This window comes from Globicephala melas, chromosome 14 (genome assembly GCF_963455315.2).
Source record: "Globicephala melas chromosome 14, mGloMel1.2, whole genome shotgun sequence".
NCBI lineage: Eukaryota > Metazoa > Chordata > Mammalia > Artiodactyla > Delphinidae > Globicephala > Globicephala melas.
The window spans coordinates 78,677,114-78,704,236 of NC_083327.1; the positions used below are offsets into that span (position 1 = coordinate 78,677,114).

Below are 27,123 nucleotides of genomic sequence, written 5' to 3' on the forward strand. Positions count from 1 at the left end.
CTTTGCCTTTGGAATGTGCAGAGAGAGCGTATTTTGACTGCCAACCTCATCAGCGCCAATAGGGGAAAGGGTTAATGAGGAAAATGACTAATGTTCTGTGTTGATGACACTGTTGGACACAAAGTGTTTCCAGTGAATGTTTTCACAAGTTCAAATATTAAGTAAAAGGCTTTAATTTGTGTTTGATTTTTGTTTAGGTAACTACTCCAGACCCCCAACATATAGTGGGGTGCCCAGTGCAAGCTACAGCGGCCCAGGGCCCGGCATGGGCATCAATGCCAACAGCCAGATGCATGGACAAGGGCCAAGCCAGCCGTGTGGTGCTATGCCCCTGGGACGAATGCCATCAGCTGGGATGCAGAACAGACCCTTTCCTGGAAATATGAGCAGCATGACCCCTAGTTCTCCTGGCATGTCTCAGCAGGGAGGGCCAGGAATGGGGCCACCAATGCCAACCGTGAACCGTAAGGCACAGGAGGCAGCTGCCGCAGTGATGCAGGCCGCTGCGAACTCGGCACAAAGCAGGTATGCCGTCGGGCGGGCGGTCTGTGTGTGGATGTGTGCGCACATGCGGAGCCCAGAGCTGCATCATCCCCGGCTCCCACGGGGGCGGAGAGCAGCAGAGGGTCCCTTGGCTTGGCCATTCCTTTTGTGTTAAATATATTCTGTACCATAAAGGTCAGAGAAGTAAATAATAGATCACGTTGTATGAGACATGGAAGAAGGAATCACTGGTGGGCAAGTCAGCTGTGGGAGGTTATTTGAAACAGCTGTGAATAGTCGCTGCACCAAGCAACCTAGAGCCAGTGGCATCGCGAGTGTCTGTGGTTCCACTTAACACAGTGAGGTTTAGGCGGGAAAGTCTAGAGCCTAAAAACTGGCTAAAATCTAAAACATTCAAAAAGAACTTCTCCCTTTTTTTTTTTTTTTACCTCACCATAAAAATCTTTATTAAAATAGAAACTTTGTATGTGTACATATGTGTACTGTGTGTGTTTGTCTAAGTGTATATGTGTGAGATTTATTACTTCACGTTCTTATGTTGTATTTTATTTTTCTGGGCATAGCTCTCTCTCTGTCCAAACCAAAAGGTGGTTAATAAAACAAGGATTATATTTCTGAAACTTTAAGTTGATAGAGCAAAGGCTCTAGCCTCAACTACTTCCTTGTTTTTAATCCTGAATTTTAAAATTAATTCTTGAAGTAAATACTTGACCTGTCTAAAAATAACTGAATTAAAAATTTAGGAGGCAAAGTGAATATGTTTTAAAAGACTCACATGTAAAAATGTTTGAATTATGTTTAACATGTCAAGGTATGTTTTAAAACAAAGGACACCGACAGATATGTATGAACATACGGTATCTTCAGAAGAAAAGAGAGAAGATTCTGAGTTTGTCAAAGGGAAATAAGAGCTTTTGTGTGTGTGTGTGTGTGTGTGTGTTTAAATGTATCCCTTTGTTGCTTTTCCTCTGAAGTTGCTATTCGGGAATGTTAGGGACCCTTCCAGTCTCACTGTTTGCTCCACATAATAAAATGAAAGTCAGTCATATTCTCTCTCCCCCTCTCTCCCTCTCCCTCCGCCCCACCCCCCACCCTCTCCTCCGCGTTACAATTACTTAGGATCTTCTGAATCCCAGCGCTATACCTCTGAACTGAACCTATGCAGGCTGTAGAGAGAATGTTTTAATAAACCTGTCCGTGAGGACTGGTTTGGCTGGTCCAGTTGAAGTTCTAATTTAGGTTTAAATGAATTGTCCACTGTCACAACTCAAAAAGCACAAGTTATTTCCTTTTTAAGGAGTAAGTACTTGATTGCATTTGACATGAAGCCTTGGGTAGTGATCTGGGAAGAAGATAACTGTAGAGATTAAGGCATAATTGTTTGATTAAAAAGCCTTGCTGTGCTCCCTTTCTGAATCAGTTTATATATAATTTTATATAAGTTACCGTATAGGTATACATCCATGCATTTTCATTTTCTATTGCTAATCGGTAGGCCATTCCAAAGCCTCACCCTCACATTCCACCCATCAGAGCTCTCCAGGAGTCTGAATGGAGACTGTTTATTTTTTGGCTTCTACCAAAGTCAAAGCTATGCTTCGGAACTGTAAACCTGAGATTGACTCTGAGAATCTTACTCCTCTCTCTCCTTTGCCCCGTCCCCCACCCCTTTTTTGAAGGGTTGTTCTCCAGCTCCATGCCAGGCAGCTGCATGGCACAGAGTGTCTTATGCCACCTTCTGTAGCCTCCGCACCTGTGTGGAGATGGCAATGGGCGGGGCCGCCTGTCTGCGGAGCAAAAATCCAAAGAAGTTGTTCTTCTGTTCTGCTTTAGGCCACCGCACATTAGGTCGCCTGCGTACCCCAGCCAGCCTGGGGCTGGCGGACGCCCCATGTTTTCTTCCCAGCACCCCAGCTATGGCAACTCTCAGGCTCCCATGCTGAACCAGCCTGACCAGTACGGGTAGGTAGCAACGTGCCCTGACTTGCTGCGGGTCCTGGGCATTGTTTTAAACTGTTAATGAACATGCCGTCTGGCTGCGAAAGGAACACCCAAAGTAAGAGAGTGAAAGACCTAATAGGAAATCCATCTCAGAGGGGGCTGTCTTTTGTTTATTTTTGTTTGTTTTGGGTTTTTTGTTTGTTTTGTTCTGTTTCGTTTTGCATCCTCACCAGCAGTACTGTGGTAGTTTGGTGGAGACCTGCATGCCGTCCCCCAGATCCTGTCTTTGCATGGCTTCGGCATGGCTTCTTTCCTTCGTGCCTGAGAGGGAAACAAAAACTTTTATGTACGTAAAAGTAATGAAGTCACCTACTCCGGCGTCATGTCCCCCACTGTTGTCGTTGTGTCGTCTAGGACTTGTGTAGCACTGTTATCATGACTGTGTTCTTGTCGTTCCTGCCACTACAGGGACCTGCTTCCACACTCGCCCTGAATTCAGAGTGCGGTGGCCCCATGGAGCCCCACTGCAGGAGGCAGGGCTTAGGTTCTTAATAGGACTTGCGAGGGGCCTCGTGCCATCATCACTGAGCAGACATCTGCGCCAACGATTTCTATTATCTCCTTCTCCCAAGGAGGTTTAGAATATTAAAGTCACCAGGAGAATACAACCAAATAATGCAACACAGAATTTTTTTTTCTAAACACAGTGTTGCCATATTATTATCAATTTCGACACAGGAATTACATACAGCAACAAAAAGTATCTCTCTTCTTTCCTACTACAAAACTATAATATCAGGCTGTCACTGTCGTTAGGTTAGTAAATACTCTTAAAGTATATTATTTTTACCGATATCATTTAGCATATAGTAATAATAAGATTATCTCATGTAGATTGAAGAGTGTTAAGGGGTTAGTTTCAGCAGAAAGATACAACAATTTTGTAAAATAAAACCGGAAACAACCAACTAGCTTTGTTTAAAGACTAAACTTACAGAACTGTGTTTTCACTACTTGTTATGAATGCATGACACAGAGGGCTTTTTTGTAGCTTTATATTCAATATACATTTATTTAGGCAACAAGAGCAAATGATAATTTTGCAATTGAGAGTTCTAAATCCTGTAAACATGGCCCTAAATGTGGACCAACAAATAAAGAATTCTGTAAACATAATCCTAAAAGTGAACTAAGCGTAGAATGAGGTAAACAGACTTATTTTGGAGAAATCGTCTTTCCTCTCTTTTCCTTTCTTGTGCTACTCTCAAGGTCACTTCATGAGTTAGTAGGAAGATAACGGTGGGGGGAGAAGAGCATTTATCATCAGCTGCTAATCCATAGGATCTGTCCTTCACCAACTCAGGAGTCCTATTTAGACCCACAAGGCGAGTTTGGCTGTGCCTTGCCAAGCCACATTAAGCAGCTGTGTAAAATGAATTTAAATGGCATGCATCAGAGTAAAATGTCTTTCACTGGGGCAGAAAATCAATGTTAGCTAACCAGCACGGGAAGATCAAATCTGCATTTCAGCCAGCAGCATCCAGAGAGCTTCCTTAGAATACAACACCTCCTCCTTAATTAAAACTAAGAAAAAGGAAGATGTTGGAGGGATTCTTTGTAAATCATATGAAGCACAGTTGGCAAAGGCTCATCTTTGCAGCCCCATCTGTGTTAGCTCTGAATTTTGCCGTTTGCGTTTACACTATCCTTTCTAAAAAAGAAAGAAAAAGTTTGATTTCTATTTTAAATCTTCCTTCCTTTGCACTTTGCAATATACATAACCTGTTGTGCCCCCTTTTTTTTTTAAAGTAGAAGCTTGAATGTGAGAAAACATGTAGAGTACATGTTTCAGTGCTATGGGTTAGGAAACTTGATTTTCAACATGTTTTTGCTTTATACTTAACAGCTCACTGCAGCAGACTTGTGTTTTTGCTTTTGTTCTTGTTTTCTTTCCCCACTGATAGCTCTGTCAGGGTAAAGTTAGGTTGGCAACTTGGAAAGCCAGTCCACTAAATGGCAGACTGTCAGGGAGAAGTGGCCCAAGCCTTTCAGAAACACAATATTCACAGAGTTGGTTATAATGACTTCTTTCTCAAGTCAGAATCCCAAAGGGCCTAGAGCCTAAGAAAGAATCTGAAAAAGACAAATTAGTGATGAAGGGAGTGAGTGTGTGTGTGTGTGTGTGTGTGTGTGTGTGTGTGTGTGTGTGTGTGCGTGCGCGCGCGCGCGTGTGTGCACGTGCGCAATTAGAGACAGAAAGCTAACTGCAGAAATGAAGGATTATGGCAATTATGCTTCAGGCTTTTTCAGCTAGTTGGATGTAAAATAATATAGAGGAAAAAACACACAGATTAAACTTGTTAGAAGCTGTTTCACTAATTCCTTTTTTAAGAGTGACATTGTGAGAGCAGAGCTGCTGCAGTGGATAAGTTAAGGAACATGTGGATGAACTGTGTTTTCTTTGTCACCTTTTGAGTAAAGGACTCCCTCATTTTGATTTTCAGACAATTTACAATAGAACGTGATGAATCGTACTGTTCCGGTACTAGATTAGCTGAGTAGTACTATACAATAATTTGAAGTTAGCAATTTATATGTAATATCTGTCCAGGACCTCCCCCCATACACATTTGATATACTTTTTTACTCAGAAGATACCTTTCTGTGTTCAGTTTTAAAGCATTTCTAGATCATGTTCTATTCTTTTGAAGTAACGAGAAACAGAGAGTGGGAAATACTAGTTGTCTTACTAAAAGCCTAGTCGGGGCTGGCGGATGACGTTCATCGTCAGTCCAGTTCTGGAGCGTCATGTCGGAGGGACTCTGAGACACTGTCAAAGTACAGACGAGCCCAGGTTGGCCAGAAGTTTAGGAAAGACTTTGGCCTACTGCTTCTAAAGAAGCATTTCCATGAATCCCAGGCTATAACATAATCCTTCATATTTTTTGAATGATTGACCTCTATGCTTAACACACACACGCATAAAATAAATTTCCCTCGGTCATTTAGTGTGTTTTGCATTCATTCTTTCATTCTAGGTGGCACCCACCTGGTACCGTCCGACAGTTGACATCTCTGCCCAGTGTAGCTGATCTGTGGCTTTGGATATTTCAGCGTTATCCAGATTTTTTTTTTTTTCTTGGAAATGAGCTCCAGGGTGATGCATGACTTCAGTGAACTTACAGAAGGCCTGGCAAGCCCTAGACCTTTAAGCCATGGTAGATTTTGATTCCTTGAAGTCAGCCATCCCCAGCACCTCCTATATCTCAACTTTAATCAAGTCTTCGGTGACTTGAGATGGTTTGTGTCAAAGTCCTGGCACAGATCTTTAGGATAATATTTTCACCAGGATAGGTTCCAAGAGGATATAGACTTTCAGTTGTACAATAATAGAATTTTAGAGCTGGAAAGATTTTAGATGGCATCCAGTCTGTACCCCTCAATTCTATGATGAAGGAAACCAAGATCTACAAAGTTACCTGCCATGGGTTACTTAGTTAGTTACAGGCGGGGCAAAGTCGACCCCAGGGCCCTGTCTCCTAGGCCTGTGGCTCTTCCTTCCACTTAGTGCTGTCTCTGTAGATTTTCTTTTTTAAAAAAATCTCTTAATTTTACTTCTCCCTTATGTCTAAAGGCAAATCTATTGATAACTAGTAGAAAGCAAACATTAATCAGTGTCTCATTGGAGATCCTGTTTCTTGCACCGGAGTCTGAATTGTTTTTCATTAGCTCAGCCTTTGTCGTATCTGAAAGGAAGGGAGCGCTTTGCTGCTTCCACTCAGACTTGCCTGCACGCCGCGAGTCGTTTGTTTCTGGAACCACACACCTTATGAAGTGAAGTGACAGTTTACTTGATGACACACAGTTGGGTTTGAATTTCTGTCCTTTTCATCCTTCGATTGCCCACCAGTGGCGCTTTAACATCTTGCATTCTTGAGACTGGAGTGTAGCTGTTAAAATAAGGATTCTGAGTCGTGCAAGAGGAGAAACAGAAGTGGGCATTTTTACCCAGATAAATGCACACACCTACGTGATGCTGATACAAGCAATATGTGTCATCCCCTTCTGTCCCTTTAAGGGCTCCCCATTGAGCCAACTCAATATCAGACAGAGGAAGACTCTCAGACTTCTTAGGTTTTTAAAAAAAAAAAAGAAAGAAAGAGCAAAAACGAGTCAATTTGAAAAGTCTCATTTCTCCTGCCGAGGAGGGAATTTTTATACTGAATATCACAACCTGAGTCTGGAGACGTACATCTTAATTCTTAAGTCATACCAAAAGCTAGGATAACTGAAAATAGCTTTTAAATATTTTTGTTTTCCTAGTAAAGTAGGAGATTAGGGATTTTAATTAATATTATTTTCCAATCTTAGCCGCTCTTTAACAGGGTGAATAAATTTCATGAAGTCTTAACCATAAGGTAGCTTGATCAGTAGCGTCTAACAATTGATGTTGCCGTGGCTGAATGTTTTGTGAGAGTCTGAGCAGTGGTTCCTCTGCTTGGGAACAGCTAGCTGCACGTACAGACCCTGGTGGATTGGGCCTACGTAGACGCTTATACCTGTCTTATATGCACCATCGCCCCCCACCCCCGCCCCAGCTTCCAGCAACTCTTCTTTAGTGGGGGGGGGGGTGTTTATAATTCATTTCGCCTGTTGCTATTTGCCAGCAAGGCACTTTTTTTCTATTTTTTTCCTCTGAAGCCAGTATGACTCAGTCTGCTGATGGGCTAGGAGGCACTGATGTGGAAACAAAGTAATGGAGATAGTGCATTAACACATCAAAGAGAAGGGGCAAAAACGCATGTGTGTGCAACCTCAGTTATAGTGGGCCCATGGGCTTAAAGAGCTGTGAGTGATCTGTGTTAACTAAGAATTTAGCCCTTTGGATTTTGGACAATTAGGTATTAAAATAATAGCTATGATTTGAGAAGTCATGTTATTGAAAGACAAAGCGAAAAGATTTCAAAGGCTTAAATAGAGTTTTAATTTTTACAATGAAATGTTAGCCTTTGTTTTAACATCTAAACACTATGCTTTAATTTTTAGCTCCTTTTTTGCCTTCAAAATTTAGAATTGGAATGCATATTGCTGTGTTGGTATTTTAAGATTATGATTTCAATCAAATCTTTCAGAGTTCCAGAATTATTATAGCAGCCATAAAGTACATGTATTAGTCTTCAAATCAAAAAGTAGTAAAACACTAATTTTTAAAATACCAAGAGAGATTTTTTTTTTTAAAGTTTAATGAGATCCAAGGAATCGAAGTATGAAATGTACAGCAAACCTTTCATGGACTCGAGTCTGTGAAGTTCCTTAAACCACTGGTTGTTATCTAGAGAGATTTTTAAACATACACACACACCCTCACCCCAGCCGCACGCCAGGTGAGGCTCGTGAGCCTGTAATCTTTATAAACCTACTGGCTGATCCTGGCGTAGAAGACCAGCACAGATCTGGGGATTGCATTAGGGGTTCCTGCTGCTGAGGCGCACTAGTGAAAAACACAGAGGGAAGAGGCAGGAAAGCCCAAGCTCGGCGAGCCCGTGCTTTGTACCTGATAGACGCTGACTGAAGAAAATACTGGACTAGGGCTGGGGACACTGGACAGAATTAGAAGGAACTGATGTTTAAACAGACCTGACACCGTGACTCAGGCTTTGGCGATCTTTTGTCTCACTTTCTACCTCTGAGCATCCTCTCAGATATCAGTATCTTCCTGATACTCTGAGATATTCCAAGTTCCCCTCCATTCCTAGAACTGCCTCCTTAATTCAGAATGTCTTCTATCCACGTCCCAGTCTGCACGTCTCACAGCTGGGTGCTGTCCTCACGTCTAAGGGAGCTCTCAATGATGTGTGTATCGGGTTGGGGCTCTGATTAACCGGGCCAGTCCTCCATCAGTGGAGTGTGTGCCCAGGTTTACTCATCCAGGCCACTTGTCTTCCTTTCTAACCTCATGGGCCCACTAACATCTCTTCCCCCACATACCACATGTTCACACCGGACAAACTGGGAATATCACATCTAGAATCAGCATTACAGTCCACCCGTCACTGGAAAAAAATCAGCAACACAGCCCAGCCAATCCCAGCTGTTCGGAGTTGTTAAAGGTAGGAGTGCTGAGATCACATTTGTCTCAGGTAGTACCATTGGCCTCAGCCCCAGCCTGCAAGGCTTTCAGGTTGAAACCAGGAAGTGTCAAGTTGTTCTCAGTCTGAAATCTCATAACCTCATCAGGGTTTGGGGCCGAAGGCAACAAGAAGAGTTTGTAAGCGATGAAGAGGCTGTGATCCGGGTCTTGGTCTATCCCAGTCTGGGGTTGGGGAGGTGTCATGGGTGACCGAGTGAAGATCATAGGTGGGGGGCTGCATTGTCCGACTGCCCAGAGGGCCTCTTAGCTGGTAGCGTTAAGCCTGTGGCAGCAACTCCCTGAGGCTCTTCTAATCTTGACCTTCATTCTTATTTTGAACTCCATTTCCATCACGTAGATTAAAAAACAAAACCAAACCACAAGGTTTCGTCCCTTGCTTTAAAAGTTAACTCTTACTGGATTGCCTTTGATTGTTAAATACCCACCGGTACGAACTTGCCGGGTCCTGCCCCTCCAGCTTCTCGGGCCAGAGCGCCTGGCATGGACGTAAAGAACTATAGTTCTCTCAGCTATCAGGCCTTTCTTGCAACATTTTTTACCCTAATTTTGAACGGTGTTTTGCTGAAATAAATTAAGTAACTTTGTGGCCCAAGGCCACCTTTAGCTCAGAAAATCTGTAAGAATTTTAGGAGGATTTTTTTCGTAAGTTGGAAATAACCATATTGATATATTTCCTGGCACTGCGGCCCTGGACAAGTGCATTCCTTGTTAGAGGGTCTGACAGAATGTTGCTGTGGTAAAGTGTATGAGATGCGGATCTCGGGACCCAAATTCCATTTTATTGTTTTAGCCGACAGCCTGGTCCATTAAGGTACAAGAAGTCTGAATGCATGTGAGACCTGTGCCCTCTCGGTTGTCCCCTCCTAAAGCAGCACTGGGGTCAGCTCGTTGCTACCTGCTACCTGGCTCCTCGGTAGCTGCCACGCCCATTTGCTGCCTGAGTCCCAGGTGTCCAGACCTCCAAGGAGACCCACCCCCGTGTCAATTCGCTCTCCCTTAACGGCTTGTACCCAGGAAGGGAGTGTCCTGGTGCAAAGGTGGGAACTCCTATCGCAGAGAAGGAATAGCCTTCTTTGTCAATCATTCGAGGTCTTAATGGCATTATGATCTCAAGATAAACTTTCTTAAAAATCTTTAATATAATGCAGTTAGAAGGGGGCACTTTTTTCTTTCTAAAGGGGACATCAGAGGCAACTAGTTTCTCTTTCACAAGGTTCAACAGATCTCATTTTTACCAGACAAGGGAACTGTGCCAGTTACGTCTTGTTAGAGGCCAGTCGGAAGCCACGGGTGCCAGCACCCACCCACCAAAGTGCCGCGCTCACCTCTTGCAGGGAAAAGACAGGTTTGGGGCCCGGTGTTGGCCCTGTGGCTTTCCTAACGCCTTGCCCTTGAAGGAAGTGCTGATGTCAAAACCTCTGAATGTAGCATCTTCAAAAGGGAGTTTTTTAGTTCATTTTCGTAAGATTGCCATAAACAGTTCATAAGAACAGAACAATGGGTTTGACAAACCAAAATCAACCTTGAGATGAAGAGAACATCCTTAGTTAGCAATCACCAAAATTCACGGAGCCAGATAGTGTTTGCACTTTCTTCACACTCCGACAAGGAAGTGTCTCGCTTCAGAAGCCTAGAGCTCTGTTTGTTCTCCTGGCTGCTTTGAGAGAGAAGGTGAAGATCAGTCAGCTGCTTTAGGAACAACTAAAACGGGTTACCTGCACTGAAGCGAAAAGGAAGTACTGAATCTTGAAATTGCACGACAGGTGCCATTTTAGAGTGAGTGCCAGGAGCAGAGCTGGGAGCAGGTTGGAGCCCTTTGAGGAGTCTGCAGGAAATAGTTAACAGAAAGGGAAACAAGGTTTCTGATGTTACAGGGTTTCAGGAAATTCAGCGTGGAATATGCAGGATTCCTCCGTGCTTGGTGGAAACAGCTTCACTGAGATGCAGGGGTGAAAATACAGCTCTCTGGAGAAAGGTGGAGACAACCAGAGTGCTTTAGGCCCAGAGAGGCCCAGTGGACAGCGCCACGTTATATAGGCCCATGGCAGAGACACGCGTGGGAGAAGCTATGCTCTGAAGAGTCATCTGCAAATATACACTCACTAAAGACGGTTCTGGAGGATTTGCTAAGAAAGTCATTACTCCCCTCTATTGAAAGGGTCTTTTTCATAGAGACGTTGAATGTTATTACATTCCTCTTTGTCCATGCTTAAAGGAAGAAAAAAAAAAAAACTTAAACGTATCAATTACCAAAGGGTTTGGGGAGTTATTAATTTATAGCTGGGAAGTGACTGATAATTGTTGCTCTAGCTAATTTGTTGCTGTCATCATACCCACTTCAGCTCTCCTTAAGGGAACAGGCTGCCTTGAAAAGAGGTGATGTTCACACAGGGAAGATCTTAGAAAACAGACCAAGAAGTATGATAAAGGGCGTTCCTGCCTAGGGAGGAAGGCTGACGGAAAGGACTCGCCCTCCGCTTCCCAGACTTGGTCTCCAGCCGCCTCCGCGACGTGGCCTCCTGGCCGCTCAGACCCCACGTGTCCAGAGCGCAGCTCACGTCTCTTGCAGGTCTTTCCGCGCAGCAGCGGCCCCTTACCTGCCCCTTGTGCAGCCGGGCAGCCAGGGGACGTCGGGCCACCTTTTCTTACCCCACAATGTCTGACTCATCACCGAGTGCTGCCGGTCTACCTCTGAGGGAGCGCTCAGCTCCCCGTCACTCCCACCCCGGTTCCGCGCGCCACCTTCTCTCATCTGGACTCGCGTGACAGCCACACACCTGTTGCCCTGCGTTCGTCCTTCCTGCCTTTGCTGTGTCCTCCCCGCCGCCCCCCAGCCAGAGGACCATGCCTTTGAAATACACATCCTTTTCTGCCATTTCTCCTGCTTAAACCCCTTGTCTCTGCCAGCTCCTCTTAGGGGACAGGCGAAACCCCAGGGAACCGTAAGCCACATGTGACCTGGCCCCCGCCCTCTCCCTCTCATCTCTTAATCTCTCCTCTCCTCTTCTCTCCTCCTCACCTGATTGAGTCCCTTTCCATCCCTCAGATCTCACCTGAGGAGGGGGTTCAGAGGGCCCAGCATCCCTTCCTCAGGGAACGTGCTCTGACCTCCTCATTATAAGCTCCCCCAGTGTGTGCACCTCTCCTTTATCCGCACGGCGTGGTTGCAGTTGGACACTCCCTGCTCTGGTTACTTGACTCGTGTTTGCTTTTGTCTGGGCCTGCCGGTGGGCGCCTTCCTCCCCTTCCCCTCCCACACCCATCATGAACACATGTCTGTAACTGTCAGCTACACAGAAGGTATTTCTGACTAATTTTGTTATTATAGCACGCCTTCCCGAGTGAAAGGGGTGCAACAGTTTTTTAAAAAGTAGTGTGTGGGCTGTGCATCTTTCTAGGAATTTTAAGTCATTGGCACTTGGATTTGTTCTTTGTCTTTGGTTTAATGATAGAAGTGCCACTTTACCTTCACAGGGTTGATTTCTAGCCAAAGCAACTGGCTTGTTGAGATTATAACGTTATTTCCCCACTAGAACTGCAGTTGCATTTGCTGTCACAGGTGTACTGATGGATTAGCCACACCGAAAATGGGCTGCCGTTCGGACAGCTTTCACTTCTGTTTTGATTGTGTTGTTTTGGGGGCAAAGCTAGTGATTTTCATTCTTCAGATATTAGATTTTAAATAATCTTGACTGAATGTCCCTGTTGGTACTGCTTTGGAAGAGCTGCTGTGTAACTTAGGTTGAAAGTCTGTTTCACCAGTGATCTGGACACGTACGTGCAAATTATTTGTTTATAAAGCCGATTATTTGTGTTTATTAAAATAGAGCATCCTGTGTAATGTTATGTATACGATTGGAGCTCTCCGAGGTTGAACTGCTGGAATCGGGCTTTTTAAAGTTTCAAGTTCCTGATAACTACTGGGCTGAAGTGGGAAAGTACCCCAAGTTTTAGTGTTAGTCTCATTTATTTTGTCAGTAACCAGTCTTTTCTGGCTTCATAACTTAAACTACATCCATAGTGACAGTCCGTATAGAGAAAGATACATACGTTTGGCAGTCATGCCGTTGTCCAATAAAGCATGCACTGCTTTATCTTCCTTTTGAGCATAATTCAATAATGATATTTTCAGTGCTAGGATTCTTCAGAGTGGAGCTTCTCTCTGTGTGTCTTTGCCGCTAGACTTTATATAAAGTGGCTTCACTCACCTGGTGTCTATTTCCAGAGCGTTTCTTCTGTCTGTCCCTACCCTCCTCCAAAGAGCTGTATCAGAAATCCATTCATTTTCAAAATAAACACTTCACACTTTCCAGTCTATCCCTATTGAGAAAAAGTAGTGGTGATTGCTAAAACAATACGGCCTAAATATTCTTTTAAAGCACGAAAATCATATACAGACTTTATTTTACTTTAAATTTTATCGTAGTTGACTTAAAAACACGATATTTAGACATGTGTGGTTACTCTGTATTGGATTTCATACTGACATTTTTACCTGCTAAATTCAAACTGTGGTGGGAAGCTGTATTCTCCTTTCTGTTTTCACGGTGAACCATTGGAAATGGTCACTTTAAAATTGGTATTTGCTTCTGGGTTTTTTTCCCCCAAAGCCAGCCCTTTATTGGCAGATTAATGTGTAATGTTTGAGAAATCTCCAAAGTGAATAAAAGGACGAGCTATGAGAAACCACTTGTTTGTGTGTAGACCGAGGAGTGCTAGAGGGAAGTGCGCCTGCCAGCTCCTCTTCTGAATCATTCTCGTTGGAATAACCTGCTTTTTGTCATGGAATGACAGATCTTAAACACGTAGGTCTAGTCCCAACTGAAGACCAATTCAAGTGCCTCTGGTTACTCCGCAAGTCCGCACGTTTACATAGCAACCGCCTACGTCACACCTCGGCACTCCTGAGCTGGGGGAGTCCTGCCGGGCTGTGCCCCGGCCCCCTGGCCCCCGGCCAGCACAGGGCCACGTGGTAGTAAGCGCCTTGTGATTTGTGGCACCGCCCAACACGGTCGGTTCCACAGGGCACAGTCCAGTAGCTGCCTCAGCAGCATAACAGCAACAAAACGTTATTTTCCAATGTTTGTCACCCCTACCCCCAGACATTATTGGGCATTCATTGCCACAGCCATTGCGGGTTAGGAATCCATGCCGTCAGGAGAGCGGTCATTCGTAACCAAAACCATCTGAGCCCATAGACCCGCTAGAAACAACATCCCAGCAGTTCACAGACCCAAAGATCAAGGTAGGGCACTTTGCTCTTCCAGGTACAACTTACGTTGTGCGTCTTGGTAGGGTTTTACGTTGAAAATCTTTCCCTCATGTCAGTTTGTATTTTTGCCTGTTTTTGTTTTGTCGCTCTTGTTTCCTTTTGAAAACAGGAAACTGGTGACTTGTTTCTTTGCTCTCCTAATTCCATTTGGAGCATTCCAAATGTTGCTGTGGTCAGAAAGAGAGCTGGTAGTCGGTGAGCACTGCCTCTGGAAAGGGACCAGCATCCTCTGAGGCGGCTGTGGTCCTGGTAATGGTAGAGTCGCCCCAACCAAATCAGCTTTGTGTTGTGAGCCCTGGAAGTGCTCTTCTGTCAGCGACACCACAGTGAGCTGGAGCGCTCGGCCTAGTCAGAGAGGCAACCATCTGATGTGTCCTTCCAAAAAACAAATTGTCTCGATTTCCAAAATTCAACAGAGGGCATTGAAAGCTCTTTTTTAGTATCAAGCCCATTTTGCTTGTTCAAAATTACCAACAGTCTTGGCAGTCATTTCCAAAGCAGTAATGAATAGGATTTCTTCTGTGATGATGACAGACTGGCTCTCTCCCCCATTTAGACAGGTGGCCAAGTGCTATGCTCGTGGCCGCACGTGCCCTGCTCTCCTGGGAAGGCCCGTTTCCCTCTCAGCTCCTTCCTTGCTTGGATACTACCCAAGAGGCCCGTAGTACCCAGGATAAACTCCCTCCTCAAGGCCGGTGTCCAGGGGGCTGGTCTGTCCACTTCCACTACCTCTCACTGTGTGAGCCCTCCAGGAAGCCCAGAGGAAAGCACCGCTGTGATTTGTCACTTTCTACACCAAAAGAGGAGTATGGTAGACAACAGGAAGGAGCACGACAAGCTGCTTTGTGTCATCGAGAGTTAGCGTTGTTACAGGGCCCTTAGAGAGGAAGTATATAGCATACTGGGCTGAAAGCAGGCTTGGGGACTTCTCTTCCTGCCACTTACTGTGTGTCTTCAGGCAAGTTATTTAGTCTCTCTGATCCTTATTTTCTTTCTCTGTCTGTGAACATAGTGCCACCTCCCTTCCTCCAGGAACTTAAAAAATTAAATGTGTAAAGTACCTAGAAATCATGCCACGCATATTTGTAAGTACTGGATAAGTTATTGATGTTATTATCATTATCAGTTCCTCCATGTTCAGATGTAAAAACTGAGGCTAAGAGAGCCAAAGTGATTTTCCCCCTGGATCCCAGTGCCAGTGGAAGGTGTCACTAGTGACAGAGTCAAGAGCCCTGGCTTTCCAACCAGACTCTTGAAACTATAGGCATAGTTTAATTGAGGACCGTTGTAACCAGCAACTGACATCCACCACATGGACCTTTAAATCTTTAACTTTTTGTTATTTTAAGTATATTTTTTAAAACCTCTGTTATGTGCACTTTCATCATCTTACGGTGATTGAAGATGAACTGTGCAGACTTGGGGGAGAAATAATAGATTAGAGTTGGGCCTTTGAGGTTACTTAATGGAACCATCTGCCTGATGGATTTTATACTCTGATTCTCTTTTTCCCCCTTAGTTATAAACAAGTGTGCTTAAGGAACTGTTAGTTTCATACACACGTTAGTTTCACCACGTGTGAAACTGAATTTGGTGGAAGTTTGAAAAGGGGGCCATCTTTCAAAATGCCTATTCACAATGATAATGTTCTCTATCAATTCATTCATTTAACAAAGACTTTTTAGTAGCTGTGATGTGCTCATTTGTACTTCTCAGGAGGCATATACACCTATAAGAGCCAAAACATGAACATAAATTATTGTAATATACAAAGGAAAATGCAGAAGCTATAAAGCTATAAAAAGCTATATAGGCACAGAGTCTGGAGAAGGCAGAGCTTCCAGGTCGGAGAATAAGGGCGGCCTTCATGGAGGAGGCTGCCCCTAAAACTGGATCTTGAAGGACAGGTCAGAGCAGTCACTGACTTGGAAGTAGTCTCCACAAAACACAGCCTGTTCCTAAGTTAAGGATGCTCTTCATGTGATTCATCAGCTAAAGAAATTAAGAGGACAGTCCCAACAGGTGCTACTTGTTCTCCTTTGAAACAGTGACACGAATGCTAAATCGTCTTTTTGAATGAAACTCCTCAGAAGTGAACCTAAGATGGTGAAGTCAATGCCAACAGTCTACATTGCTGATGTTTAAGACCCTAACCGTATAGGGGTATGTTCATAGCTGCTGGGCAGCGTATTATAAGTATTTGATACCTAGGGGTTAATCGGAAGGCATTGGGTGATCCTGGGCTCACCCTAATGAACTGCCGTCTAGTCCCACCAGCGTTAGTTATTCGAAGCGGGGGTAGGTGAGCTGCGGTTCAGGGCAGAAGTAAGACTCCCCCCCTGCCAGAGCTTCACTCACAACAGTAGCCTCTCAGACTTCTGGAACATTCTTTCCAAACCATCATAAGTGTTCGTTTGTACAGAACTTCTCTGAATGGTTGATAAAATATTTAAAAGAAAAAAAAGACCACTCAAATCTTCGGTACTTTGAATTTTCAGATAGACCATGTTGGAACTTCTTCTACCAAGCAGAAAGTTAAATCCACTGAAAATAGCTACACAAAAAGAATAGTATTTTTTTAATGACTTACGTTAATTTCTTAAAGAATCTCTTAAAATTTTTTTTTTACTATTATGCATTAAGAGCCACCAAATGACAGTTTAATGGAGGCGGAGGGGTTGTAAGTGCAGTTAGTTTGGAGCAGATCAGCAACGTGTCGGGATTTTTACCTCTCCTAGCAGCTCTACTCCTAAGAGTAAACGTTAGTCGTTAGTCGCCAAAAGTTTGATAAGTTTTTAAATGTATACTATTTACATAAGAAAAGCTTGACGACAACAGTGGAGTCTTTTCAGGATTTTGCCACATTGCCATCATCTTTCTTTTTGCATTGTAATCTTCCTGGGACAGTTAAACCTCTTCTCCCCACCTTTCCCTGTCTCATTCCAGCCGTTAGAGACATGACATTATGTGACAGTTGTCTCCTTCAGATCAAAGAATACCCTTTTCCTCTTTGCAAGAGTGAAGAGAAGTTTGTCTTTCCCAGAGCAGAGCGTAGGCACAAAACTAACAAAACTAAGTCACCAGAAAAATGAGTCTGCACAGCAGTGGGGGAGGGCTGCCTGGGAGCCTACTGGGACACGTACAGCCAGTCTAAAAGCTCCCCTTCCCTTCTGTCTCAGGAGACGTCGTGCAAAAGAAGTGGAAGTCTGATGTTTACTGTGTAATTTTAATATAGGGAAATTGATGTGTTTTTAACAGTACCTAATCGCAGAATGTTGAAGGGAGCTTTGGAAATGCTTTCTCCAGGATTCATTATATGAGAAAAGTTAGGTCAAAGAAAAAAGTTTTTAAACAACATTTTCACACTGCCCATTCGTTTTTTGTTTCTCGACTTTTGGTTTTCGATGCGAGGATATTAAGTAGTGTTAACAAAGAGTCAGATCTTTTTAAATGTTAGAAATTAATTTTGCTTGCTTTTGTAATTCCTGTTCTTATTTCAAGTTCCCCCTTTCCTGCTTATAGTCCTCTATATAAATTATAACCTGGAACACCAGACATGATTATCTGTGGAACTTACACTGTTTGGAATTTTTACATAGTATATTAAATAATTACTTAGCAGTAGAGTTCAGCCTCTTGGTCCAGGAAATAAATTACTTTAAGGGAGCAACCCCTTGCATAAATGACTGCCGTTATGAGAAATGACTGCCGGGGTAAACTGCTGCTACTGTGCGTGGTCAGGATACGTATGCGTGTGCTTTCTCTTCATATAGGCAAGGCGGCTTTCCCGGCGTGAATCAGAGCGGACTCATGGCTTCCAGCTCTCCCTACAGCCAGCCCATGAGCAACAGCTCTGGGCTGATGAACACCCAGGCGCCCCCCTACAGCATGACGCCCAATATGGTGAACAGCTCAACAGGTAACCTTGGCGGCTCTGTGCTTCTGAGGGCTGTCCTCCCCCTTCCCTCTTCTCCTCTTAGGCTGGTACCACTGAGCGTGTAAAAGCAACTCGAGCAGTCGGATCATTTGGTGAAAAGGGGAAAATGCTACTTCTCTGCTGCTTGGATACTTGCTCCATCTGTTAAGACTTGAGGATTACATTACATTTTATGTAAATTGTTTTTATTCATTCTGTGTTTGTGTAATACGTGGACATATTTCAAGTGTCATTGGAGATTGCTTGCAAAGTATATACACTAAGCTCTTTTTGTCTTTGGGCATTATTAGGAGTATTGGAAGATTCCGTGACAAAGTCTATCTCCATTTGATAGTGGTAGAGATAAACATTTAAAATTCGTATTTCAGAGGAAATGATTGAAGGGCAGGACAAGGGGGTGTTTGAAATAGTTTTTTTTTTTCATTTAGGAGAACTCACCTTTAAATTTAGACATGAAAGTAGTTGTTTACTGTCGCTCTTGAGAAATTATACATTTTTAAATGAATTGTTTTAAATTTTTCATGATGTTTAACTTTTTCAGCACACTTTATGATCTCAACAATTGCATTTTTACCAAATGCCATCTGATTAGTGGAGTAAGAGTATGCTGTCAGTTTGTGGAAATAACAAAAATGTCTAAGACTGGGCAAATGCTCCACGTTCTTAGGTCCCGAACCACCCTTTACAAGCCCGCTATCTAGTGATGCTGAGCGCTGCTCCGTATCTCACCTGACCTGTTAACTTTTTCTGGCACCGACGTTTGGGGTAGGATTCCCTCCTTTAGTCACTACAGAGCTTTGCATAGCCAGCTGTGCGTCCAGCAGTGCTTTATGATGTGTTAGAAAAACACTGTGGAGTCAGAGGCTGGGCTCCCTCTTATTACGTTTTTTCATTTCCTCTGCCTTTCGCCGCCTTTCTGACCTCTCCATCTTTGAAAGACGCCCCAGGAGCTGTTGTTTCTTTGTCAGGAACGACAGTCAGCTAGAGGCTGGGCTTGCATCCCATCTGAGCTTCTAGGGTTGTTGGTTTCTAGGGTCTAATTTAATAGTGCCACTCCCTGATTACTTCTCTTTAAAAGTTTATGGAAGAGGAAAAAATAGATACTACTGGTGAAAATGAAGCTTTTTAAATAAATAAATCCAACAGCCCTTCCTGATGTTAAACAGGCGTTCATCCCAGCAGGTGGATGTTTTCGTTTTTGTTGTTTTAAATTTATTTATTTTATTTTTGGCTGCATTGGGTCTTTGTTGCTGCGGGCGGGCTTCTCCAGCTGCGACGAGCAGGGGCCACTCCCAGCTGCGGTGCGCGGGCTTCTCACTGCAGCGTCCCCCCCATCCCAACCCTGTTGCGGAGCATGGGCTCCAGGCACGCGGGCCTCAGCAGTTGTGGCACACAGGCCCAGCAGTTGTAGCTCACGGGCTCAGCAGTTGTAGCTCGCGGGCTCTAGAATACAGGCTCAGCAGCTGGGGCGCACGGGCTTAGTTGCTCTGCAGCACGTGGGATCCTCCCAGACCAGGGCTCGGACCGGCGTCCCCTGCATTGGCAGATGGACTCCCAACCATTGCGCCACCAGGGAAGCCCCGAGGTGGATGTTTTTACATTTGAAATGAAAGATAAAAAGCTTGAACTATTAGCTAGAAGCTTCCCCTTCCCTTCCCAGCACTGTCCGAGGTAATGGTGTATTGGGGTTATGACATGATGTGTTTTGTCTGACTTGCTGAAATAAAATTACTTCAGAGCATTGAAACTACACAATAAATTTTCACCCACTATTAGCACTACTCATTTTTCCCTTTTTTCCTTTGGACCCCAGAACCACAAAAAATAACCAACAACAAATAGATACCCTGCCTAAGAAGATTTATGTATTCCTGAGGAATAACCAGTTTAATGGACATTCACAGAGAGGGTTTCTTTTTATTATTATTATTCAGATAATTCAGCTATTTGTTATTTCATACAGAGGAAATGTTCAGTGAAGGGCCGTCTATCCTCACAGTCTTTTGTATGGGCTACTAGTAGTATATATATTTTTTTATTGCATTGTGCGTTTTGAAGTATTGAATTTTTAATAATTTACCAAATTTTCCTCTACCCATTTATGTGATTTGATTCCAGCTTTATTAAGTCAAACGCTACCTGATAGAAAGTAATCATCCAGCATCTCCAAGGAATATTGATGACTTAGCATTTACTGTGTCTCTATTGATAGATACATGTGAATCTGCTATAACTGTGTTACAATCTCTGAGGGAAACAGGAATGACAAAGGAACCCAGACTGTTACAGTGTGGCTCCTGATAGGAGTTTTGGTCTGAAGGCATACGCTTGACTTTTCTAGAGATGGGCCAGAAATGGCTTGGATCATCACCACCTCAGATTACTTGGTTTGGGCTCATGGAGATAAATTCCCAGTGACAACAGCAAAGCGTTTTCTCCAACAAAGGACACTTTTGGAGAAAGTGCAGATAATACAAATGATGGCCAGTGGGGTTTTATGAACCTCAGTTAGCAGCTTTGTGCAGCCGGCATTCCAGCATCCCCTTCGCTGAGTTCAGACGGTTGTGCTGTAGGCAGTGTGCAGGGCCAAAAACAGTCCTCCTGTGTAGTGACAAATTGTTACAAGCCTCAGTGAGCAAGTAATTATTTAAATGGAGTCAGTGTGACTGTGCAGGTGGCGCCTCTTTCTTCACTTCAGATGTGGGGAGAAGTGGGATGGTGAGCAGTGGGGATTGTTTCCCTCTGAAGAAGCTTTTTAAAAATATGTAGTTAGACTAAAAGATGAGAATTATGTATCACTATGGGGAAAACTATAAATTATGTATAACCTTGTTAAAGATGCCCTTATATAATACTTGTGTTGTTACATTGTACTTAGTTATGTTTCATTTTATAATATCCATTAGTCGTATAATTATCTGCATGTAAACTGTCGCCTTCAAGAAGAAATCTAAATGCTAGAAAACACATCTACTGTCTGTGATTCTAAGTTTGCCTCACCAGGAGTCACTGTATAAAGTATAGGGCATTTCCATCTGAATAACTTACAAATAGTAAATGAGCAGCCGCATGGCACTGTGGCCACGCACTGTCCCCTTGGAGGTAGGTCAGCACAGGGAAATTTCAAGGCCTTGCTGATCCAGCCAGAGACGAGTGTTTCTCCTGAGCTTTTCTCGTACCCTTTGTATGTGTTAAGAGTATTCTTTATATATTTGCCACATATAAAAATAGTCGTGACTATCTACAAATGTATACACGTAGATAGACCCTTTGTGTTTTCAAAAACAAGGAATAAGATATTTTACGGAGTATGGTATGTTAGTTACCATGAACAGAAAAGATCTGTTTGTGTGTTTCCGGTCCTGTTTTACCATCTTCTGGGAATGATTTTGCAGCCTTGCAGGGAGACTAAGTAAAGGAAGCTGGGAGAGTAGGAATGGATGTTTAAGGCCCGTTTTACTTGCACCATATGTTCTTTATGTTCTTTTTGAATATATTAAATCCAGGTGGAATAACTGCCTTAGGACCTTGACCCGCACTTACTCCAAGAAGTCATTCTAGCTCTTAAATTCCAATGGTAGAGCCAGAGGCTACTAGTTGAAATGTATTTGCAGTACTCGCACAGCACTTTCTGCAGCCAGAAAGTTCTTTACGGCCCCTTTTTATGTCTGAACTTTACATGCTGGATTACTGATGTCAAGAGGAGGAAGAACAGTGACTTGATTTAACAAATTTAACAAATCCTTATAATATTGGTGGTCTTTCTCTTCCGGGAAAGAAGAAAAAAATAGTGCCCCTGGAGTAACAGTGCCCTGGAAAGCATATGGCTCTTTGCAGTATTCATTGAGAATTCTGGTAAGAAGTCAAAAATAAGCATTTTAACAAAAGGAATAGTAAAAGCCACAGTAAGGAAAGACCTTATGATCCATTTAGTAAAATAAAACTTACATCGTAAGTAAAGCTATTACCCTATATTCTATACTTATTTATCTCTCAAAATAATATAGCATTGTACTTTTTAAATTTTATTTGTTTGTTTATTTTTGGCTGTGTTGGGTCTTCATTGCTGCGCGCGGGCTTTCTCTAGTTGCAGCAAGCAGGGGCTACTCTTCATCGCGGTGCGCGGGCTTCTCGTTGCGGAGCACGAGCACGGGCTCTAGGCGCGCGGGCTTCAGTAGTTGTGGTGCACAGGCTCATAGTTGTAGTGCACGGGCCCTAGAGTGCAGGCTCAGTAGCTGTGGTGCACGGGCTCTAGAGCGCAGGCTCAGTAGCTGTGGTGCACGGGCTTAGTTGCTCCACAGCATGTGGGATCTTCCCGGACCAGGGCTCGAACCCGTGTCCCCTGCTTTGGCAGGCGGATTCTTAACCACTGCGCCACCAGGGAAGTCCCAGCAATGTAATTTTCGAAATATGTTTGCATCCCGCGAATGCCCATTTTTAAATATATAATAGGAAATGAAGAAGTTTGGGGAATTTCAAACCAATATACATGCTTATATTCATCTAAGTGTGATTTTTAAATCACTGTAAATTGTCATTAATTATCATAATACAATATTGGCCTAGTTCTTTATGCTAAAAAACCCGCCTTTTATGTACATTAACACATTTCATGCATGAAGAAGGAATTAGAAAGAAATTACTATTTTTCAAAAATAATATTCAGGCATAATCTATTATAAATGCTACCAAACTGTCTGTTACAACCTTAGGAGGAGCAGTATTTAAGCCGTGTGTCCATGGCTTTGCCAGTTTCTCTGAAATTGTGTGGCTGTCGTCCCTTTGAACCCACTCTGGGAATACCTAGCAAGGACATGTGGGCTTTCATAAAGAAGCCCCTCTTTCCATACTCATCCTGCTTTCTTTCCCCATCTCTTCTTCTACAAAGGGGGTTTCTTAATGTATAGATTTACTGGTTCCTATCTCGCTAGACGCAAGGGGTAAAACTGCACGAAAGCAATCCGCTACTTTGCACGAGGCTGTCTTCTTGGTGTAATATCTCTCAGCTGCTTTTTTGAGGTTTCACACGTTCACAAAAATAACAGCATTTTTAGCTGATCCCAATAGATTTTTCTCTGCAGCTGCATCACTTGAAAAAGCTTTTTGTTCCAGTTCTTAAAGTCTAAGTATTGAAAGTAATTTGGAAAAAAAAAAGAAAAAGAAAAACATCCCAATTATGATTTGTGTGTGTGGTGATGACTTCAAGGGCTGACTGAGCTGCAAATGGGCTTTGAAAAACAAGCCAATGTGCCCATGGAAAATACAGGCATTTCAGAGCGCATCATTGAGTGTGCTGATGTAAACTCACAGGCACGTGCCTGGGTAGGCTTTTTTGGCAGGACCTCTGGTCTCAACCTGCAGTGATGCTAACGATATTAGCAAATTAGCACCACAAAGCTTGCCAGCTAATTCGCCAGAGCCCTGCTCACTCTCTCACTGCTGTAATTAAAACTAATTATTTTCTAAAACATAGTAATACATGAATATGTGCAATAATCATTTTGTAGTGGGCAATCTGTGGAGCCTTTTTTTAAAGCTTTTTTTTTTTTTTTTTCCACATTATGCTGCATGTGCACTGCCATGGTTAGGCCAGCACGTTGATTTGCAGAATGTAAAATGGGTCCTGTTCATAAAACCTCAAGGTTTATTTTATTTTGAAATGGGAATGTTTTCGGTTTTTCACTCATTTCCAAGGCTCGTGATTCTCTCCCCTCTCCCTTTTCTCCTTCCACCTCTCCTCACTCTGCCTCCTCACACAGCTGTGTGGTGTGACACTCACAGCCCAGTGCTGTGCAGATGGTTTGCACAGTGGGGTTCTGGAGGAATTCAGCTGTTATTCCCCGGATATCTGCACTGATTCCCTACTGTAGCCTTGTTCTTCCTTTAAAAGGAAATCTACATCCGTATTTTTGACCTGAAAATATCTAGTAGTGTTTGCAATAAATGCGTGTAAATCCGTTGTTCTTTGGTGAACCTTTCATTCTAAAGCCTAAATGAACTTGATTGAATTTCTGAGCCAGGAGCTGGGAAATGAGTTTTGCCTGGGACCGTAGGGTTGGCTTGAGCTGGTGTGGGTGTCTAACCTGGGCATTTGAGCTGAGGCTGAGGACTGATCCATGTGTGCACTGCACCAGAATGAAAGGAAACCAGCCCCGTTGCAAAATAATTAGAAATCCTCTCCTTCAAAAATTACTTTTGATTATTGTTTTTGAAGTCATCTGTTACAACCGCCTTCCATTATTGTAGCCTATGCCATATGTAATAGATGCGATTCTCAAATGAAACCATATTAAAGTGGTCAATGATTTTACAAACTATGGATTATGTGAATTTAGGAAGTTAAGAAAGCAGTAAATCCTCTAGTCAACCCGTGAAAATAGACGTATCCAGCATTTGAATCCCCCATGAGCAATTTAGACATTGGGCAGATTTCTGCTTGCACCTACTCTATTAAACCTGTAATAATTTTGAAAAAATAATATTGATAAAAGTTGACTTTCAGTGGCTTAGGTCTTGAGTAAATGATTGCTTTTTTTCCCCCTAAGATAAAAAAGGATTGCCAGAACGTCATTCTACTTAGATTTCAGAAATGAGTATTCTCTGAATTACAGTTTCTTTTTCCTTTTTTCTTTCCTTCCTTGGAGGGAAATTCGGGTGCCCCATCACTCAGTAGCTTGTGTTAGCGGGAGCGCAGCCTGACACATCATGTATAATCCCAAACTCTTTTCTCCTGTTTTCGATTAGCATCTATGGGTCTTGCAGATATGATGTCTCCTGGTGAATCCAAACTGCCCCTGCCTCTCAAAGCAGATGGTAAAGAAGAAGGCACTGCACAGCCGGAGAGCAAGTCGAAGGTATTCCTCTCTCCTCTGCACGCGGTGTGGGGTCTGCTCGCTGCAGCTGCCGTGTGGCTCTCTCCTCACTTTTTTTCATTTGGTCTCTTCTCTTCCGCATGCCTCCATCTTGTGCGAAACGTTTGCAGTCTTCTTTCCCCGCCCCCCTCATGGTGTGGATCTGAAAGTTACTAGTTCTTACGGCATTTAACTCGTGGCTGGGGGAGAGGGGTGGAGGGACAGGACCCACCCAGAGAAATGCTTCGGGAGTGGGGAGAAGGAAGGGATCTTGCCTGGTTGGTACTTGAAGCCATTTTCTCTGCCTTCAGTTTGTAGCTTCCTGTTTTGGCCGCCTTAGCAACAACAACATACTTAATATTTTGCTTTCCTACCTTATTTGATAAATAAGGTGAACAGCTTTTTTTTTTTTTTCCTTTCTTTCTCTCATAAGGGGTAACCCATGCTCAACATTCCATGTAAGCTTGAAGTAAGCATGGTGGCTCAGTGGTCCTATCCAGCATCCAGCAAACTTACCAAGTTATACTAATTAAGAATGTTGTTTTAATACTTTTATATGTGTGTGGTTTTGTGTGTTTGTTTGTACATGTCTTTATATATATATATATATCTATTATATATAAAAATTAGTCTGTTAAACTGGATGTGCTTTTTGTTATTTTAAATAAAGTTTGCCCTACCTTTGTCTTTTTTTTTTTTTTTTTTTTTATTCCTCTACCACAGGATAGCTACAGCTCTCAGGGTATTTCTCAGCCCCCAACCCCCGGCAACCTGCCAGTCCCTTCCCCAATGTCCCCCAGCTCTGCTAGCATCTCCTCATTTCATGGAGATGAAAGTGATAGCATTAGCAGCCCAGGCTGGCCAAAGACTCCATCAAGCCCTGTAAGTGGCTCTGGTTTTTTGTTTTTTTTGTTTTTTGGGGGTTTTTTGATAATTAATTCTATTTTAATGCTTGCTTATTTATTTGTTTTATAAGACTTTTCTTCATAATTTATCCATGAAAGGGTTTTCTTTGTAGTAGTAACAAAATGAGTAAAGTTTATATGCATCATACATAAGTTGATTGCTGGTAATGAAACCACCGATGTAAAGAAGCGTCTCTATACGAAGCATGTGATTGTGTTACTGGGTCCAAACTCCTTCACGCAATGACTTTGTTTAAATGTCTAATCCATTGTGCGCTTATAGAAGATCTTTAAAATGAGTTAACTGTCCATTTACATGGGAACTAATAGCAGCCATGGAGTATATGATAAGTTTGGCCTTTGGCCTAAATCTTTCATCGGCTATTGTGTCTGAAACATCTTATTTCAAAACTGCCTATCTTGAAAATATAAATATTACGCTCTGGGCACAGTTTAGCATATCATCAGCCAGGCCTTGTTTCAATCTGCCTGTCAGAAATTAACAGAAAAGTTGTAGAAATGTTAGTGCATGTGAATATTTGGAATGCTACTCCTAGATTAATGTGTGCCTACATTAGAATCAATTGAGATAGAAAAATTATATCCTGCACAAGCCTGCTCATAATCTTGATATTAAGTGTTGATTTCATACGATATTTTAAAAAACAAAAATGGAAATGTGCATATAAGGGAATTTTTTTAGCCTTAATATTCTTCTGTCTGTAGAGCTAGGCCTTTATTTTCCTACTAAAGAAATTAATTCTGTGCCATTAAAAAAGAAGAAGAATGGCACTGTCGTAACCTTTATTTTACATTCATATAAGGAATCAAAAGATCTTTAAAAAAAAAAAAAAATCTTAACATGCAATTACTTGCCAAGCAGGCTTAATTAATGCGCTAATTTTTGCAAGACAATGTATTGAAGAGCACAGCTCAGGAAAAGCAAGTTGGAGGGAAGAAGACCCTGACTGCAGAATCTGGCAATCTAGTCAAAACCCCAAAAGGAGGCTGCTATTAATTATCCATTCGCTGGTTTAAGCAGATAGAGCTGAAGGTTTGAAGACTTGGTAGTTCCAGTAAATGTTTGTAAAATTCATGTGGAGCTCTAGTATAACCAGCATTTTCCTTTTCAGAGGAGGAAAGGGCAGTATTCGCTGTTACCTCCTTTGTAGACATATGTTTCGCTTTTTCAACAACCGAGATGAAATGAAAAATGCTTCTAATATGGATTAAGCAGAACTAATGGAAGAGAGAGTGCAGCTCCTTAATTCTGATATCTTTGTGTTATTTGCTTTGAGTCTCAGAAGGCAGCCAACATTGGGGGGCGGGGGGGGGGGCGGTCCCATGATCTACTCTGGTGTTTTGTTTTAATCACAGAAAAAGTGTTTTTGAATCAGTGATACTCTCAAGTTAACAGGTAGAACCCCAGCTATAACTTTTCAAAAACATTTGTTTATTGGCTCAGAGGGGAAGATTTCAGAGGTTGAAAATATCTTTAAAACCTTAAGATAATAATTAAGAATAATAACTTATTAAAGACTACTAATAGACCATATTATAGG

At 42.8% G+C, this 27,123-nt stretch overlaps 1 protein-coding gene across 5 annotated transcripts in view; it reads left to right on the top strand.

Annotated features, from left to right (window-relative positions):
• The window catches only part of ARID1B (AT-rich interaction domain 1B), a 410,652-nt gene that overhangs the window by 351,149 nt on the left and 32,380 nt on the right, over window positions 1-27,123 (top strand). The window contains exons 8-12 of one of the 5 annotated variants that reach the window (XM_070043437.1): window positions 198-525; window positions 2,338-2,466; window positions 17,642-17,787; window positions 24,550-24,659; window positions 25,380-25,538. In XM_070043437.1, the coding sequence (XP_069899538.1) occupies window positions 198-525; window positions 2,338-2,466; window positions 17,642-17,787; window positions 24,550-24,659; window positions 25,380-25,538 (872 nt within the window). The remainder of the gene's footprint in view (window positions 1-197; window positions 526-2,337; window positions 2,467-17,641; window positions 17,788-24,549; window positions 24,660-25,379; window positions 25,539-27,123) is intronic. The other 4 variants (XM_060283284.1, XM_060283285.1, XM_070043438.1 and 1 more) reach the window with 4 other exon arrangements.